Source organism: Anoplopoma fimbria, chromosome 21 (assembly GCF_027596085.1).
Source record: "Anoplopoma fimbria isolate UVic2021 breed Golden Eagle Sablefish chromosome 21, Afim_UVic_2022, whole genome shotgun sequence".
Taxonomy (NCBI): domain Eukaryota; kingdom Metazoa; phylum Chordata; class Actinopteri; order Perciformes; family Anoplopomatidae; genus Anoplopoma; species Anoplopoma fimbria.
The window spans coordinates 19,599,625-19,619,671 of NC_072469.1; the positions used below are offsets into that span (position 1 = coordinate 19,599,625).

At 40.9% G+C, this 20,047-nt stretch overlaps 1 protein-coding gene across 1 annotated transcript; it reads left to right on the forward strand.

Moving 5' to 3' along the window:
- The first annotated feature begins 8,034 nt into the window (after positions 1–8,034).
- Positions 8,035–10,466, forward strand: skida1 (SKI/DACH domain containing 1). The gene is given in 2 exon segments (XM_054623350.1): positions 8,035–8,731; positions 8,734–10,466. Coding segments are annotated over 2 exon segments (2,430 nt in total).
- Positions 10,467–20,047: the final 9,581 nt, after the last annotated feature.

The window sequence follows — 20,047 nt, forward strand, 5'->3', positions numbered from 1 at the left end:
CTGAGCAAGCTCCCGCTCTTGGTTTCCAGAGAAACGTAATGACTTGCCAATAATGCGCAAGAGCACACGAGCGTCCTCCGTGTAATATGGTGAGCGAGAGGTCCCTGGGAGTGCCTGCCCATTGTTTGCTTTAATTTCAAATTGCTCAAATGCTCCAGTCGACACTGGGCACTGCACTAAAAGGGGGTGTGGGAGGGACGCGGAGCTGGGGAAAAGGGGAAAAAAAGTGAATTGTGTGTGGCAAGGGAAAACCTATTAGAGCTGGAGAGAACAAAGGGAGGCGAAAGGAGGGGGCAGCGGTTGTGGAGGGGCCCATATAGCTACTGAAACACTGAAAATGGCAAATTATTTTTTACAACTTGCACTTGATTAAGTCAAAGTCTGCACGAATCATGTTATGTTCCTGGAGATGTCAGAGAAGAGCTTCCTCCAAAACAAAAAATTGCAGCGACACCGTCTGCTTCCAACAACTATTTGTGACCTCATAGAGCACTCTAAGCTTTTATACATAATTTAGGGTATTTTGGTAATTATAACCAGGCAGTCACTTATATTAAAGCTTTGTTGCTGATACTGTACATCAAGTTGGTATTTGGATGCAGATCTCTAAATCCGCTGCAGCTGCATTTCTGCTACAGGCCTTGATCTGTTTGGGAAAATTACCGTTTTGTCTCAACATATTAATTTGTCACATTAAAGAATTTAAGATTTTGCACACTAAAGAAACATGCAATTTTTTTTCCACACTGCAACTGTAGCCATTGGAGCAGGATTTATGCCAAGGTTTTATAACATTGGGCCTGTATATTATCCAACGTATGGTAGCTTATTTCACTTGCACAGTAGAGTGTTAAAGTTTGACCTGGTTTAGAGAAAGCTGGAAAAACCGAAACGAAGCAGAAACAACATCCTTGACTAACAAATTAGATTGTGTTATTTCTAATTTCTTTGATTTTGCAGTTTGCAAGCGTTTAAGAGAACTATATAGAAAGAATGTATGGAAATAAAAGGATTTAATTGGCTCTCCTGCTGTAGGCTCATTCATATTCCCTTACACGCTTTAGTAACTCTTTTTTTAGGTCTAAGTTTAATTGTCAAAAATGTGACTCCACAGCTCTTTGAATTTAAAAAGTCAGTGGGCTCTCATGATCCAGTCCTGGGCATGTTTGCATAGGCTGTGTGAAGTTTTGTGGTTTTGTGCAGGATGAGGACCGTGTAAAACACACTGGGAAGAAAGACGACATTAGGAAAAGCAGCCCCCACACCCACACACTTCTATGTAAGATCAATCTTAAATGGCAAATTATTTTGAATATCCTTAATTGCCTATAAGCTATTTTGTCTAATTGTTACTGCTCTCTATAGATTGCCTTCCTAACTCCATCTTTTTAAAGGCTTGTGTTCTCTTGAGCAAGGAATGTTTGTTAGAAACGTCACACCAGTAATAAAATCTACATTTTGTTCTGAAACTTACATCCTGTGGCCGTGTGTGTCCGTGTGCGTGTGTGTGTGTATGTGTGTGTGTGTGTGTGTGTGTGTGTGTGTGTGTGTGTGTGTGTTCAGGGGAACTCTGCAGTAAACTATAACACTCTGGCAGGAATGTTGTCACAGACTTAGCTCATACGCTTCAACAAATGACTACTGACAGCCAAGTATAGGACTTTTATTTTGAAGCAGTTGTGTTCTCAAACTGATGCCATATGTTTGTTTTCAAATCAAAGAGGACTGTTTTTCATAGGTGTCTTGTAGAATGTAAACTATAATATGGGTTGTGTCAAACAAAATAAACAGCATACCATTGTTTATGTTAAGTTCGAGAAAAGATATGTTGTGTGACATATTTGATCAGTTTTTACACAATTTATCCACATTTATATATAGCCCAACTATTATTCTTTGAGCGTAGTTAAATTGAAACAATGAAGACATTGTTTTATAGAAAGAGCAGCGAGTAAGCCACACATGCACGCGCAAGTTCTTCATCCCTTCCTGTGTGCTGGATTCAAACATCCTTGAATTCATATCAATTGCATTAATACAACTGAAACAGTACATTTTTATCTAAGATCTGCAATAAATACATTATTAAATTCAACAGAGCCTGATATTCATTTGGCTAGTAATTATAGGCTATATACCAGACTTTATAGATAACTTAAGTGGAATTTTTATAACTGTAGTCTGGACTTACTTTGGCTGATTCTGCATGTCTTTCTTGTGGTTTTATTGCAGTTTATGGTCAATTTAATATATGTTGTAAAGGTTCTGACAGACCATGTATCCCCGTCTGTGACACATATTAACACAAAATGGTTCCAATTGTTTAACAAATCCTATCTTTTTGATATGATGTGTGGGTACAATTGGAACCATAGATGATAACTATTTGTTTTTTTAAATAGTTCATCATCTATTCCAATACAAACGTTAGGTCTTTTTCTTCTGCTGCTAGAATTCCCGGTGTAGTAAAGTGTGAAATGAAAGGTTGAAAACGCTGAAATGACCTGCACAGCAAAATTGAACTCAACACTCCCGAGTTATAATGTTCACACCATGGTCACACCACATTCAGACCCATCAGTACTTAGCCATGGTCTCTTCTCTGGTATGGGGAGTAGCACAGGGGGCCCAGGGAAGAAAAAAATACAAACAGTCCCAACACGTCGGGGTGAAAGGTGAAGAGAGCCCTCCCCCCACCACTGTCCGCACACACTTCAGGCTCGGATTGCATGTAAAATCACATTCTCCCAGGGTGGTGGGGGGTGGAGAGGAATTCATTGTTTTGGCTGATGGGGCAGTGGGTTTGTGTCATAAAAAGTCTATGCTCTTACAAGTGCCTGCGCCTCCTTGACCAAGTGTCTCCATAAAACCCGATGCAAAACAAATGACTGCAATGGAGCTGCAGGAGCAACACGTTTGGTTCGATGAGTGCTAGAAAAGTGCAAAGCGTTTTGGAAACTTTTAGGATTTCATGACCAGTTTTGAAATTCACCAAATAAACCAGTTGCGCAAACTTCGTCCCACGAACTGGTTTCCACATGGAAGTGTGTGGACTTTTTTTATTTTTTTTCTTCTTTTTTTTATTTTTTACATCTTGCAACCTTGTTAAATTCTAAATCAACTACGTCCATTTGCATTTACATATTCTATAAACGTTTATGGAGACATCCCACGTGTTCCTGCTCGGGCATTGAAGTTTCATACAATTTCACCCCTGTTTTAAAAAAAAAAAAAAAAGTATTTTAAATTGCGCAAAATGATATAGCTCTGGTCATGTGTGTTCATTGGTCATGTATGTGTGTGTGTGTGTGTGTGTGTGTGTGTGTGTGTGTGTGTGTGTGTGTGTGTGTGTGTGTGTGTGTGTGTCCTTACCGTATCTCCCCCATTAAGCCGGTCTTCCACCGTGAAGTAGTGGAAAATAAAAAAGTAGCCATGTGACTGCCTTTACATTTAAAAAATATACGTTTTATTCATTGAGGTTTCACTTTGAGATGTTGTTATGTTGAATCTAGGTAGTGATGGCAGTGACTCTAAAGAAGTAGGCTTAACTCCATGCCCTGAACATATCCTACAGATTAAAGTTTTAGTGGTTCCCCTCCAGTGTAACTCTCCTCAAAACACAGCGAGGCTATACAGGAGCAGCCTGATGCCCATAGGAACGAGCCCTAGAGGCTATCTCCCACATATCACCAGCACACTAAGGGGCTGTTGAAAGAAACTTCCCCCGTGTTTGAGGTCTCTCTCTCGGCCACTCGGTCTCGTCTCCTCCCCTTCAGTCCCGACCAAACATCCAGGAGCATCTGGTGCATCAGGAAATCTGCATAACAAAGAGTCCCTAGTCTTAATTGGAAATACTCAAATATGTATATATATACACAAGGTCATTTTCATTGGGTAATTATTACATATTATATTCTTGTGTTTGGGTTATTTAAGATGGCCCTCAATTCAGTCTGTAGCACCGATGTGTGAGAGGCTTCACCGGCAGATGTTTTGGAAAAAAAACACCATAATTCAAGTATTTTATTTATTTATATTTTAGGCAGGTAAAACCTTTTATTCAGTTTGGTAATATTTTCTAAAGTTTGTCCTGTTAAATAAATATAAATAATAAATAATATTTGTAATAATTAATATAATTATTATCATTATTTGTTGTGTTTTTGTGGATATTTACATGAAGAATGTCTGACTATTGCTGTTTGCTCTATGTTTTCATCAAGCTCTTGCTTCACGCAAATTAGGCGTGTGTGTGTGTGTTAAGTACTGTCTTTCTCAATAATTTATTAATTGATAGTTCCAAAAAAATCTAAGTTTGAAAGCCTGTTTCACATCAACAGCATTGGTCAAAGGAGACCTGTGTGGCTGTATCTGTGGAGATGTGGGACGGGAAACTGTTGCTGATGGATCAGCAAACGTCAAATAGTGGAACCACAATGTTTTGCAATTAAATGATTTCTGATCTTATGGGACAATTATATTTTCATGAAAAGCGACCGTGAATATTCAGTTTGGATGTGAACCACTTAAGGTGAGTAGACGAGAATTAGTTCACGTTGTTTTGAATCTGCTGCCATATGATCCCATGGGGTTTTCTTTCCAAACAGGAAAGAAAAACCCAGGTTTACCAAAAGTGGAAGACGTGCAGAGGACCTGGCCGTCTGCTCCTCCCTGTGTCTCCCATGCACGGTGCACCGTGGCTCTGGGAGTTATTCCCCCGGGGATCCTCAACAAGCTGCCCCTCCTCTCCCTTCACTGTATTCCCCTTGTATCAGTGCTCCCATAGGCCTCCAGAACCAGCATGTGAAAAGCGAGAATGCAGGTCAGATGATCCCTGAGTGTTTGGGAGTTGAATTGAGGTTTACTGATTGGGAAGCGATTGGGCAGAATATATATATATATATATATATATATATATATATATATATATATATATATATATATATATTCACTGATAGGTACACACACACACACACACACACACACACACACACACACACACACACACACACACACACAGTGTTATGAGCAGATACACATGACTAACAGTTAAATGTTTTTTTGCTTTGTTTTCTAAAGGGTTTTGATGATAATGACTTATGTTTTTTTATTTTTGTTATAACATTCTCTGCATTTGAATATATATATATATTCACTGATAGGTGACTAACAGTTAAATGTTTTTTTGCTTTGTTTTCTAAAGGGTTTTGATGATAATGACTTATGTTTTTTTTATTTTTGTTATAACACACACACACACACACACACACACACACACACACACACACACACACACACACACACCGTGATCTCGTAACACCCATAATGATCACAAGTAACTTGTGCATAACAGCTCTCTGCAGTTTATCCAGTAGAATATGAAGGGAAGAAGATTTTCAAACTAGAGGCTACTATAATTATAACTTTTAATTACCTCTGTGACTCAATGCCCCCAATAGTCTCTCCACCATTGTAATGTACGCTCGTAAATTAGATACAAAGGAGACAAATATTTTTTTCCAACAGGAAAGGAAAGGAATAGTCCCTAGACCCTTACGATCGCCATGGCACACTTGTGTTATGACTACAGGTGACGATGTATACCTTTAGACATAGTGTGTGTGTGTATGGAAGTGTGTGTCTATATATATATAGAGAGAGAGAGAGAGAGACACACACACACACCATTTCCTCATCTTATTTGGTATGAACACGATGCATGATCTTGTCTGTGAGTCCATGACCACCACCTTAGTGATTATGCTCTACAGTCCCATTTTGTGTGGATTTTTCCAATCACGTTCAGAGGTTTAACAAGGAGCTATAATAACAACGCCTCCATGTATAACACGCTGTTTGATGTAACACCGAGGTACCGGTATTCAGCATACAGGGAATGGCCTGTAAATAAGCAAAATAGGCTTAACTTTGTGGAAATGAGCATGCCCAGTCTTGAGTTGTAGCCCCATTGCACACAGCACTGGGCCACAAGGGATCCACGTGTTTTATAGATAACAAAGACGGAACATAACGTAGGGAGCTTTGGAAAAAACATGGCTCAGGGGTAAGCACAATAGCCAGGCCAAACAGCCTTCTGAGGGCCTACCGGTAATTCAGACAATTAGCCTGTATAATATACTATGCAGTCTCATTATTTGGACAGCGTTGTGGGTGGTGGCTTCAGCCTGTATACGTCTCATCTGTGTGTGTGTGTGTGTGTGTGTGTGTGTGTGTGTGTGTGTGTGTGCGTGTGTGTGCGTGGAATTTTCGGTGTGCACATGCAAAATATGCGAATTGTCAAAAATGTGAAATACGAAGTGTTTTGCATGACAAAAGACCCCAAAATGCTTTCCTAGAAATGTTATGTACATTAATACATAATACATTAATTCCCCCTTTTTTTATGAAAAGCTACTTGTTGATTATAAATGTTATTAACTGATTTCGTAATTGTTGCTCCAAGATGTTATTAAAGGAAATACGGAGACTAATTGGATTGTCATTGGCTACATTTCGAATTTACATTGTCTGGAAAATCTTGTGGGAAAAGCAACCCTGACTCTGCACTTTTAGCCTCTACAATCACTGTTCACCTTGTTTTACTGGGATTTATTTCAAAGGGATATTATTGAATATTATAATTATTATTTCTAATATTTCACGCTAATGTACATTTTTGTATCCATTACAATTGCTTGTGCAATTACACAATAAATAAACAGTGCTACACCCTGCTTAACAGCACGGTTCAAATATCTCACACACACACACACACACACACACACACACACACACACACATTGTAAAGGGGAAAAAAAGGTATTAAAAAAACGTTGGAAATGCCGATGACGTTATTAAAGTGTAGTCATATAAATATAATATATATGTCTATGAAGTATGGAGAATAAGTAGGTCAGTCTATAGTCAACCAGAGAGGGAAAAAAAAAATCATATGGATGGAAATATAGAGCCAACAAAAGCAGATGAGTTCAGGGGAGCAGCCTAAACGTGGAAAAGCAGCTCTCATAGTGTAAAAAAAAAAAAAAAAAAAAAAAAAAAGCAAAGGTCTTTGTTTAAGCTGCACCGCGTTAACACACACATCAAACTGTCTTAAATACCCCGAGTGTGGAGTCATTTTACCAGCATACAATCGATTGCATATCCGTGCACTTTTGATGTGGACCAACAGGGAATAGCACAATGCATTCCAGTCTTATCATTACACTTCTCAAGCTCAGGTTCTGCTTGTAAACTCTATGAACTGGGGGAGAATTTGTGAAATGTGAACTTGTCATAGCTGCATTATTTACTCTAACAGCACAGTGTGTGTGTGTGTGTGTGTGATTGTAAACTATGGGTGTGTGAGGGGGTGGGGATGGAATATCCATTTTTATTGCATCACCTGTCAGCCTCGTCCAATGGGCGTCGACTGCGAGGGCATTAATTGATGAAGGTGTCTTGAGACTGCACCTCCCCTCTCTGTCGTTTTATTTGTGGCTTAACCAGCAGCCAGAATAGCAGCTGCATTTTTAGCTCTTATTCTGTTTCTCTCTCTCTCTCTCTCTCTCTCTTTCTCCCTCCCCTCCACACTCACAACTCCCTCTCCCTCCCTCTCCTTCCCTCCCTCCCTCTCTCTCTCTCTCTCTTCTCGTTATTTTATCCCTCTGGCTGAGGCAGTGGTGTACACCTACCCCTCATCCTGCTGCCGACCAGAGGGGAGTGGAGCCGGCAGAGGCAGGTAGCAGCAGCAGCTCCGGCTTGGTGGACGCATCCATCCCGTCGCATTCCTCCACCATGCCGAACTGGAGCAAGAGGCGACGAGTGGATGCTGTCAGATCATTCATATTAGACACCGGCAGCTCCATTTAAGTCTGCATGTCAAAGTTTGTATTTTCATGACGCAGCAGCAGTGTCGGCAGTGTGGATGGATTAAAGGTATGACCAGGATGCCTTAATCGCAGCCCCAAAATGCCATTTACTGGTAAAGCCATAACACACTGAGAGAGTGGATTGATACATTGGATACATAAAAACATGGGAGACCTGAAGAGTGGCTTTGAGGAAATGCAAGGAGTGAGATTGGGATACCTGCTCATCAAAGGCAAGCAAATGTTTGCTTTGTCTCAGGTCTTCACCGACCTGCTGAAGAACATCCCTCGGACCACGGTGCACAAACGCATGGACCACCTGAATGTGAAGAAGCACCACTGTGACCTGGAGGAGCTGAGGAAGCTCAAAGCAATAAACTCTATAGCTTTCCACGCCGCTAAATGCACGCTGATATCTCGGGAGGACGTGGAGGCTCTGTATGTCTCCTGCAAGACGGAGAGGGTGTTGAAGTCCAACAAAAGGAAAGCGAAAGCTGTGTGTGTCCCCGGGGACCAGGACGCATCCCGGGGACTCCTCTGCACCGACAACGAGCTGTGGAAGGAAAAAGTTTGGTTTAGTTTGCACGGCGTCCCGGAGACTCTGTCACTGCACAGCAAACCGGGCAGGAGGAGAGAGCTGACCCCTTGCCTTACCGACTCCAAACTACCTCAATTCCACGACAAAACCCAAGAACAGGAGTGCAGTTCTGTGACAAAGTCCATTCACAAACACTTTAAAAACTATGAAACAGAGAAAATCGCAGGGAACCGGGTCACTCCGAGCCAAAGGCATTCGTTTTTAGCTGCTCAGTCCAGGCTCTCGAGCTCAGCCTGCGACCTACTTCACAAGAGGAAGAGGAGGCGCGAGGGGGTGGCAGGGACGGCGCGAGGCACTCGTGGAGCAGGAGCAGGCACGCGCACCAGCACGCACTGCTCGTTCAGCCCAAATCAGCTCACGGTGCGTCTTTTGGCTCTTTCCACCTGGGTCCGGATTTCTATCTTGACCCCAGACCTCACCATCACCACCACCACCAGCATCACCATCACCACCACCACCACCACCACCAGCACCACCAGCAGCACCAGCAGCAGGACGAGCAGCCCAGTTTCCAGGAGAGCTGCAGCAGCGACACCGAGTCCAGTATCTACTCGGACCGGGCCTACCCAGATTCGGACTTTGGATCCGGCCTCTCCAGCACCACCAGCAGCAACAACTCTGGGAGCTCCGAGGAGGAGGATGATGAAGAAGATGAAGAAGATGGGGAGGTGGGTGAGGATGAGGATGACACGCAGTCAGAGAGTTCAGAGGTCAGCTCAGATGAGGAGGAGAGCTCGTCTCAGTCCGACTCCAGCTCGGTTTCTAGCCGCGTTTCGGTGCAGAGCATTCGGTTCCGACGGGCCAGGGTCGGAGCTCTCAAAGGTCTCAACACCAGCAAAGCACCTTTGGTCCTGCAGCCTACGTTTCACTACAACAACCAGCATCCACAAGAGAAACAGCACAGGACACTGGGCCATGTCTACCCTCCACACACAGGGGAGAAACGTCAGAAATGTGACTTTATATCCAGTAAATCTACACTCGACTTTGGACCTTTACAGCCACCAAAATTCATGGGGGAGAGCTTTTTCACTGAGTCCAAACGGGAAAAGGCGTTTTTTGAGGCAGATCCGATCAGGGTCGACCACATGGACGAGCCGGCCCCTTATTCACGGACACACACTCGGTTTAAGGCTTTTAACCCCTTGTGCAGGACACAGGGGCATCCCACCAAGTGCCACCAATGGGACCAGGTCAAAGACGCAAAGAGCCACAGATGTTCCGACAAAAGGGAGGTGAAGAACCTCAAATGTCCCACTCCAATGAAAAAAATCAAGACCGAGCCGGAGGAGCTCTCTGTGACCGCCGCTCCTTCCTCGGAGAGCGGCAGGACAACCAGGACACCACCCTTCAACCTCCACAATGTGAAAGTTAAAGTGGAGGAGAGCTGGGATGAGTATGAATACCAGAGCCAGCTAGTCAAATGCAAAGGAGATAATAAGACAGAGAGAGACTTCTTCTTCAACAGTGGGATTAAAGCCACAGAGAAGAGTCCTGATGTGGCCCCCAGGTCTCCCTGTGGTCCTCAGGAATACAGGAGCACCCAGGACACCCCATGCATTTTGCAAGGGGAGCACAGGAACAAAAGCTGCAGGGTTAGGGTGCTGGGGAGTAAAAAAAACCAAGTCTCCAGGATGCAATCAAAACTAAACGTGCCCAGAGTCAACAAAACTGCCTTTTTCTCTTCTTCTTCCTCCTCCTCCTCCTCCTCTTCTCCTTGTTCGTCTTCTTCTCGTCCCAGTGAGGAGGTATCCGTGAAACCGAGCAGACGCAGACGCATTGCCAGCTCAGCTCCAGTGAAAATGCCCTTCAGCCTGATCGCAAATTTCCCTTCCCCACCGTCGCTTGTTGTCGGCAGTGACGGGGATCTGTGCCCGGCTTCCTCCCTGAACTCGCTGAGGGCCCCCGGGCCTCCCCCTCCGTCCCACCCCGTGTGGAGGTGGCAGCCAGGCGGCCAGATTCTCCCTCCCCCACTCCCTCAGAGAACTAGGAAATACTGAGCTGGTTTTTTAAAAGCAAAGAAAAAAAAAACATGAAACAAAACAAAACAAAAGCCCTCCACTGTAACAATCTCCAATCCTAGTCTTAATGAGAGCTCACCAAATTGTGGTTCTTGGTGTTTTAGGCTATTATTGGTTTTTGGGTTTACATTCTTTTTTTTTTTTAGATCGATCGAGGAAAAAACACGCAAGAAAGAAAGAAAGAAACCCCCTTTTGGAGCTTCAGAAAACGCCCACAGGACTGTGAAACACCGCTTGTGGATTTATGCTTAAAAAAACAAAACACGTGTGTTTTTGAATAAGCTATCAATCCTCAGCAATATGTTAGGTTCTCCTTGTTGTAGGCTATTACCTTGACTATTTTCTAATTCTCTCTTATTCGCTTTTCTATGCTCGACCTGTTGGATTGTATGGTGCCAGGGTTCCAGTGGGCTGTGCTTTGTCTGAAAGAGGAAAAGGGTTAAAAAAAATAACCTACAGTACTGAGGCTGCTCTCAATCTTTCTGGGACTGGGAGAAAGTTTGACTTGGCAAATCAAAAAAGAAAAAAATCAGGGTTTCCCCATTCTGTGCCACCTGGTATATTTTTCAAATCAAAGCTGTGTTTTCTTTCATGACTGTCATGCTGACCAGCTTGGTCACAATAGTCCAAGTGTTCAATTTCAGAGAATTATTATTTTTTTTTTTAAATCTATACATACTCACAGTTAAGCCTTTTTTTTTTTTTTTTTTTTTAAAAAAAAAAAAAAAACAGGAACTTATTCCTGGTGGTTGTGGGTTTTTCTTTCCTAGAGTGCTTGTGATTTGGTTTTTCAGTCTTGTTTTATTTTCCGCTGAGTATTTCCTGGTTTGCATTTGTGTGACTGTGCACAGATGCAAGCCCATACACAACACAGGCCTTATGTACAGACAATCAAAAAGAAAAAGGCTCTGACCTTTATGGCACGTTAGGTCCCACGATATAGCCTCTATTCATGTACCCCCTTGGTCCACTTGGCCACCGGTTTTTTCTCCTGCACACCATATTTGTGCCAGGTTGCAGTCTGTATTTGCGTTTAAAGCAACAACATGAATCAGGAAAAAAAGAGGAAAACACAGACATAATGACGATGTCCAAGAATAGGCTATGGATGGGATGTGTTCAGGAGTCACAGTGAGGGGGAAAAACCACCAAAACAGCGTGAAATACCTAGCTACTCTGGCTACTCAGAAACAATGCAACAAAGCACAAGAGAGGCTTAAATGCATTGCACTTTGATACTGTTGGGGGTCTTGTTTCAGCTTTAGGGTTTTCTGACTAGCCTGTGAAATGATGTCTGAGAGATGCTCATAGAAAAGAACAGCTAGAGGTGAGACTGTTTGATTTGAATGTAGACACAAAGGCCACGCTGCATTCATTTGAATGCTATTTGAGTACAGCATTCGCCATAAGAGAGTTTCTAACAATGCCATGTCTGATTTTCTTTGATTTAGTAATATGCTTATTTTCCTGAAGCCACTTGTTTATTGTTCTATTTCTTAGTTGAAGTCCATTGTCCCAATCTGAGTTGGAGGGGGAAAAAAATGTTTCATATTATTGGACACCCAAAATACAGTCTTTTTTTTAAATATTGCTTTCTTGTCAAGAACGTCACCATCTCATTATCTTTTAATGTAGCCTTTTGAATATGGCCGCTCAGTGAATGTAGTAACCCCAGAGCTGTTGCATTTGCTCCCCAAATGCAGCGATAGACTTCAGTGTATCACCTTTCTTTTTTTTGTTTTAAAGAAGAGTAAATCAAGTGATTGAGGCTGCACCTACCTGTAGGTGTTGTAAGTGAACGTGTAGATGTTTTTAATGGCGCTCTGCTAATTGGCAGGCTTTTCTGTCTGCGACAAAGAGAGGCCCAGCTTATGGAGAGCCGGATCACAACAAACCCAAAGCCCGTGAATGATGTCAGCCCACTCACAAGCACAGCAAAAGGGTGCATTCATTCAGAGGATTGTAGAAACTATTTAATAGGTGATTGTATTAAAAAAAAAAAGAGAGTAGAGAGAAGGGGGGGAGAAAAAAAAGTACAAAAAGTGAGTTTCTCCCTGCTTAAACCAGTGTGGATACATATGGTAGATGTTTAGCACCGCTCTGCATCCGTGGAAGCCCCAGCTTACACATCTGAGGGCTGGAGCGACGATTCAAACTTGAACTTATATTATCAGCCTGTAAACTGGCTGTTTTTTGGGGGTTTTTTTTTGGGGGGGAGCTGTGACACAAGCTGTAGAGCAGGCTTGCAGTAAAACGGAGGAGGGTGGGGGTGGGTGGAGGAGGAGAGAGAAGCTTTCAACCTTTAATCCGCATGTCAAAAGCATAGGCTGAGGAGGAATAGCCCGACGCACCAGCCTGTTCTCACGCAGCACTCACAATGCGACGGAGGGACGGAGGTGGTGGTAATGGTGGTAATGGTGGTAATGGCCTGTTGGGAGGGTCTTTCCACCATTAAGACAAATAGATCTCTGACAGTGACGCTATCAATGTAAACAATTGCATCGTGCAGCAGCACCACCCTCCTCCTCCACCCCCATCCTTTCCTTCTCCTCTTCCTCATTCACTTCGCATTTTTTGATACAATACTTGAGGTCAGGTTTTGTTTGTTTTTTTTGACACGGAATTTGAAGTCACTGGTTGTTTATATGAAATTGACTATTTATTTTTGTGAATTTTTCTGGGGTTTTTTCTTGTACATTTGATATTTTTTTTGTTGTTGTTGTTGTTGTGAATGTATATAGAAAAGCTGCACTCAAAATGGAAACTTGAACGGTGGATTTCTGAAGCACTTTCCCTTCCTTTTTGTTTTTTTTTTTATTATGGAGCATTCATTAAACGCGACTGAGTGTAATTATCAGATTCTTTCTCTTTCTTTTGAGTTGCAAAATCATTTGTTGTGGAGGGGTTTTCACAGGTTTCATTATGGGGGAATTGGCCTGAGATTTTTGCAATAGTGTTATGAAAACAAAAAAAGAAGTGAGGTGATGTTTTAAAACTTTTTTTTATGGGGGTTCCCTTAAATCTTTTATTTTAGGAACACAGCTGATTTTCATCATTGATATTACAAGTTGCCATTAAATGCCCTCGACCTTTCAGTTTACTCATTTGTATAAATGTTTAAAAGCGTTTAGGAAAATTTAACATATCTAATCTACCATTTAAATAATACCAGATAAGGATTTCGACCTGATGATAAATTGTTTCAGATTTGAAAGGAAATAGACCCCAAATAGATTTAGTGCTTATCCCCATTGTGGGCAGTTTTAACTAACAATAGAACCTATGATGACTATGGTAAATAGTTACACCTCAAACATGGCTCCATACAGTGTCTCCAGTTCGGTTGAACTCTTAAAGTGAGGGAATCCCAGTGGTAGGCCTGCGGAGCCTGCAATAATAACAAGAGGCAAACCGCAGACATTTACACATGCAGCATTTCCAACCACATGTGCACAAGGTGGTGCAAGGCTGCTGCTCTAATATATTAAGGGAGAAACCTCAATAAACTGGCCGAAACTCCTGCAGAGACGCTGAACATTTGTGCAACTCTTGAAACAAATAGTACTGTAGCTTGTGTGCAGAGATGGCCAACGTGTCGACAAAACAACATTATTCCCTTTGACAAGCAAGTAGGCAAATGGTCTAGTAGCAACAAAGTATATAGCTACATCATAATGGATGAAATGCAATAAAATAAATTATTCACAACCATCGGTGCATGTTTGGGCACACAGGAATATAGCTAAACTCATACTAATGTGTGCATGAGCAGGACCATGCAAGTAACTTTTCTGAGAAGCTTTGACCAGACTTGCTCTTCAGCTCAATCTGCCATGTTTGACGTGATGTGTCCCTGATTAATGGGACTCTGTGGTATAAGGTCCAGGCCAAAGCCCCGAGGTTGATAAGGGGATCCGGGGCTGGCAGTCTGCTGCTGGAGCCTGGAGGGGCCATACTGGGAGCTGAGACGAACCATTATACTGCTGCTGGCGTTTGAGGGTGAAATTCCAGTGCGGATTGGGAACCAGTAGACTGTAACTTCTATAGAATAACAATAGAAAGAAACGTGGACAAGAACAATTAGACAATAAGACGAGCCTTAACAAAAAAAAAACAATGTTTTCTAAAGAGCACATCTTAAATTATATTTGTGGCTGACTGAATGTTTTGGAAACGAAGTTGCTGACAGACACGTTTAGGTCAGCACTCTGCATTGATCTTTGAGACAATCAAACACACGGAGACCGATAGAAGCAGTCAGGGCGTTTTTATGTTTAATCTCTGAACTGTAAAGTATTTCTGCTGTCACTCACCCTTTCACACAAGGTCACCCACAAGCTCATACTATGTTAATGTGAAATATTGATGCACACAACAACGAGGGATTTGTAAATTATTTGTTTATATGTAGTTGCAGGTTTTTAATTCATATAGATTTACGTGTTACCAATATCATTTCTCTCTCTCTCTCTCTTTCTGAATTAATTTGTGAGATCAAATAGCGTAAAATAAACGGAGTGAAGCCTCCCTGCACAATGATTAATCTTTAAACACTCTTTGCTTGACCTGTTGTGTTTGAAACACCATATGCAGCGTCACTCTTAGATTAACCCTGAACCATTGTGTTGAGAACTGATGAAAGGTCAAGCTATCCAGTTAGAATAACTCTTATAAATTATTAAATACATTCTGCACTTTTTTTCTAACGTTATTGATGGAAGGAAGGTGATTAGATACTGTTCAGTACACTGATGCAATGCACAGAGTCTAAACACACAACACACACACACACACACACACACACACACACACACACACACACACACACACACACACACACACACACACACACACACACACACACACACAGCAAGACACTTGTCACCCACGAGATGATCACAGTACAATCTATAGGCTTTACTCTGGTTTTGGGCTCCTGATAATATCCTCCTATATATATAAACTATACAGAGGCTATGAATCAAACAACTATGGCAGTAAGCCGAATAAAGAGGGAGAATAGTTAAATGTGTGGTAATTGATTTGTATAATTTAAAAATAAAAGCCCACTCGTTGAATGAATTGAAAGTGTGAGTCAGACTAAACGGAAAGCAGAACTTCTGTTTAAAGTGTAAAACAAACTTTCCCCATTAGAAGTCTGTATAAGAGTGCTCCTCTGTGGGAGGACACATGTGCTTTTCCCTCTTTGGATTTATACAAGCTATATATATATCTGAGAAACAGGGTGGATTAAATGAACAACAACACTGTCTCTCCCCACTCCTGTATTTCTCTCTTCTTGGTTAATAAATTACTTCTTCTTTTTTTTTTAAAGGTATGAGCTTAAAGCACTTTCACGCTTCAACAGTTGTGACTATAAAGAGAGTTTTGAGTTGAGTTGGGTTTTACATGAAGGACCATAGTTCAATCTATTGACGACTGAACTATCGAGAACTTTATTTTATCGCAATATTTATACTTTTTAATAATAACCATACTTTTATACAAATACGTTTTTAATCTTAATACAAAATGACCTCGAAATTCCCCCATGTGCAGCCTATGGGCATGCAACTTCTGCATTCTAAGTCTGTGGTGATTGGCAATCAATCAATATGCCTTAAATTCAGCGACCACCATGAATTTAAAATAAGTAGTGCAAAGGTCAGGGGCTCATAACATTATAATATTAATACAATCCTGCAACAATTACACTCCAGCGATACAATAGCACAAATAAGAATGAAAGGATTTTTAATCATCTATTTTTGTCACACTATGATAACTGATATTCCCACATTTTCTTTAACATTTCCATTGAAGTCGTGTGTTTGCATTGTAGCCTCCATCAGCACGATGGAGGAGGGAACAGTGCTGCCTCTGCTGGGTTCTACCCGGCATCTCTCTGCACAGACACGGGGTCAGAGGGAGGGATGACGGCCTGTGTGGAGAGGAGATGGGAACAACACTGCTGCTGCAATTTCCCCTCTTCAAACCCCACTCAGGCGTCAATTAGAGTATTAAAGTATTGTCTAAAATATTACTTTGTCATTGCAATTTAAACAATTAAAAATGATTGTACTTAAACTGCCCTTAGGGTTAAATGGCACCCATGCATTTCACATTTCTATTGAGATGTACTTAAAGCATACCTTGCTTATTTAATTGGGTTCCTGGTAGCACATTAAAATAGATATGTATTAATACAAAATGATGTAGGCTGTAGGCTCAACGTCAAAGTTGGTTGTATTGTTAATATTACTATAATAAGGTGATTGGTATGATTTAGAATAATCTACCAAAAGCGTGCTTCTGACTAAAATGTCTGACCAACACAAACTGAGGATGTCTTTGCTGAAGTGACTGTGTTTTCCAGCCTGAACGTGTTAATTAAATTCAAATGCTCTCTAATAACTGACCCCAAAAGCCTGAAAACACGTTTGGAGAAAGACACAGGGAGCCCACAGAGCTGAGGTCTGCTGGGTCTCCCTGGCCAGAGGGACTAGGTGGGGGGAGGAAAGAGGGGAAAAGCAGCACCAGAGGGGCTTCTGCTCGGTCATGGAGCTCAACTCCATTTGTAAAGGCTTTTCTGCGGGCAGGAGAGAGCCAGATGTAGCCTCACGTTGAATGGAGTGCTGGGGCAACTTCCAACTCACAATTCAATCAGTTACCAACTGAGCCCGGTGTTTAGGCGACCAGAGGGAGCGTCAGCCAACTGGGCGACTGATGGGAGTCACAGGAAGGCTTTTGCATCGACAGGCCAACATTTAGGCTGTTATCCTGTTAATGGTAAAGCCCAAACACTGGGTTTTCTGTTGGTCTGCATTGTGTTCATAATATAGCCATCCTGGCTCCCAATCAGAGGTTTATTTTATTTTTATTATGAATTATTCATCAGTCATTTAAAGACCTATACAAAACTATTTACACATTTCTGTCATTCAAAGGTGTTTTAAGCTCCAATGCTGAGGGGTTAGTGGAGCTGATATTATTAGAAATTAATACAATTTGTTCTTTTTTTAATTATTATTATTATTAAGAGTGAGAAATTGCTCTTTCACTAAAAACTATGCAACTCCTTGACAACTCAGGTTTATTTTAAAAACTTTTCTGAATTCCTATTCCGTCAGTTAAGGCAATGTGACGCAGAAAACTGTTGTCTTGAGTTGGAAACAGGACTGTAGATAAAGACATTCAGTGCAAATAAAACCGTGTCAGTTCTATGGACATGAGATGAGGTCAGATTTAACCACATACTTTTTTATAAAGTGATTTTGTTGTGAAACACATTTCTGACGAACAAAGTTAAAGTTTGAAATTCCTGTTGTTCATTTTTTTTTTTTAAATGGCCTAATCCTATTACATGAATGACTGAACATGTGCCATGTGTGAGCATGTTTCAACTACCATCCTTAACTTATTATTATCATTACAAATTATTATTATCAATTATTATTACAACTCATTTATATTTTTAGTTTCTTTTAAATTAATACAAATATATATAAAAAAATCAAACTGCTCCTTGGTAAGGATATTCAAATTGGGGAGACAATTAAAAAATGCCTTTTGTGAAAGTTTTTGTATTAAAAACAATAAATAATTAGCTTTTTCTGAACTGAACCCCTCCGTCACACACATGAATCTCATAGTGGATTCTTTGTTGTAGGCCATTCTGTAAAAATACCTTTTCTTTTTTTTTTTTTTAAAAGGGCACATTATTTTCTTTGAAGGTACGTCTCCACATTCATTTACAACTTTATGTTATTTAAAATCCATCAAGCTTTCAAAATATATTTTCTCTAAAATGGTTCATCTCACTGATTTTACCAGCTACATTTTTTTAGAGGTTGACCTAAAAGATGTTGCACAACTTTCTAACAAAAGGTATATTGTGTTTCCATTTAAAGTGGAAAAAAAATGTCTGTTCAAGGATTTAAACTACAATAACCCGAAACCACCTTAAATGCATATTTTGCTGTCTAATTGGATATATTTGAAAGAATTGGCTATAAAAAAAAAAAATGCAGTTTCATAGAGCACAAGATTAGATGACAATTTAAAGCTCCTGTGTGTTTACCCTTTATATCAGCTAATTGAAATGTCCCATGGCTTGAAAAGTAATATCTGGACACTAGTTCCTTTTATAAAAACCACAGATCAGTTGAGAACATTACACACTATAGGGGGATTTGAACACGGCCACAAGCAGTGGTGACCTTTGACCCCTCATACCAGGGAGTTAGGACAAGGAGCCCAGGCTGGATTGGGGATAAAAGCCACAAAACACACACACACACACACACACACACACACACACACACACACACACACACACACACACACACACACACACACACACACACACACACACACACACACACACACACACACACACACACACACACACACACAACAACCTCCTCCACTGCTGATAAAGGAACAAATAAAAAATCGATATGATTTGCATAATAAATATACAAAACGAGAAATCTAATATAACTAAACGCAAAAATTCTACCATGTGGTCTTCAGGCCACAGCTTGTTGATTATTGATGTCAGTGTCATTGCCCCTTGCCTAAGTCGACAGATACCCTCACCTCAGTTAGGGCTATATGTCAAACGTCAGACAGATGAAGAACACGGCATATTGCCTTGCTGCAGGGCACGCAGGCAGTCGACGCTATGTGTCAAAAACAGATTTGAGTGGATGAGCTTCCTTTCTTCTGCTCTTCAAGTGAAGTTTTTTTTTAAATTGGGTGACTGAGAAATATAATAGGACACTTTTTCAGGGGTTGTCTGGGCCTTTGCCAGATAAGGTTTCAGCCAACTTTTTTCACTCACTTCTTTGTATCTGGTATTCAGGATGTTGACAAAAGGGGACAATTGTGACTAACTTCTTATTTAGGCCGGAACTCATTAGGAAGTGTATTTAACTTTTTTTAAAAATCAGCAGAACTGTCCTTTAAAAATAATTCAGGTATCTCTTTAGTTTTTTTACTTCGTCCTGTGTGGTATTTCTATATCCATTTAAAATGTGGTTGTTATGTTTAATAGTTAGTTTACAATTATCATATCCTTAGTTCTTCCTTCAGTTTTAAACATATTTGCATTAAGATAAAGTGATCTTAAAGTGACAGGTATATTCTGTTTTTGTCTCACTCTTACATATACTGTTTCAGTTTATTACCAATTTTGTGGATAAAAAAATAACTCTTCAGCACCAACAGAATATTATTATGACATAAAATGTTTTGCTTATTTAATTTGCTGATGTTTCTTTAGTCCGTTGATCTGTTTTCTCGACCAATGAATGGCATATATAACTTATACAACTTTGCTGTGTTGTATAATATCCTGTCAAACTCATTTTCTGATGTGTTTTTCTCTCTCCAGCCACCGTTGTCAGACAGAGAAGAATGCTCCTGTTGATCCGGCTCTGATAAGATCTGCATGTTACAGTGAATCTTCGTTAATAATTTGGCCTGATTGAGGCTTGTTTGGAGTGTAATCTGAGCCCGGAGCTGCTTCTCCTCCCCGGGGCGAAACAGCAAGAGAG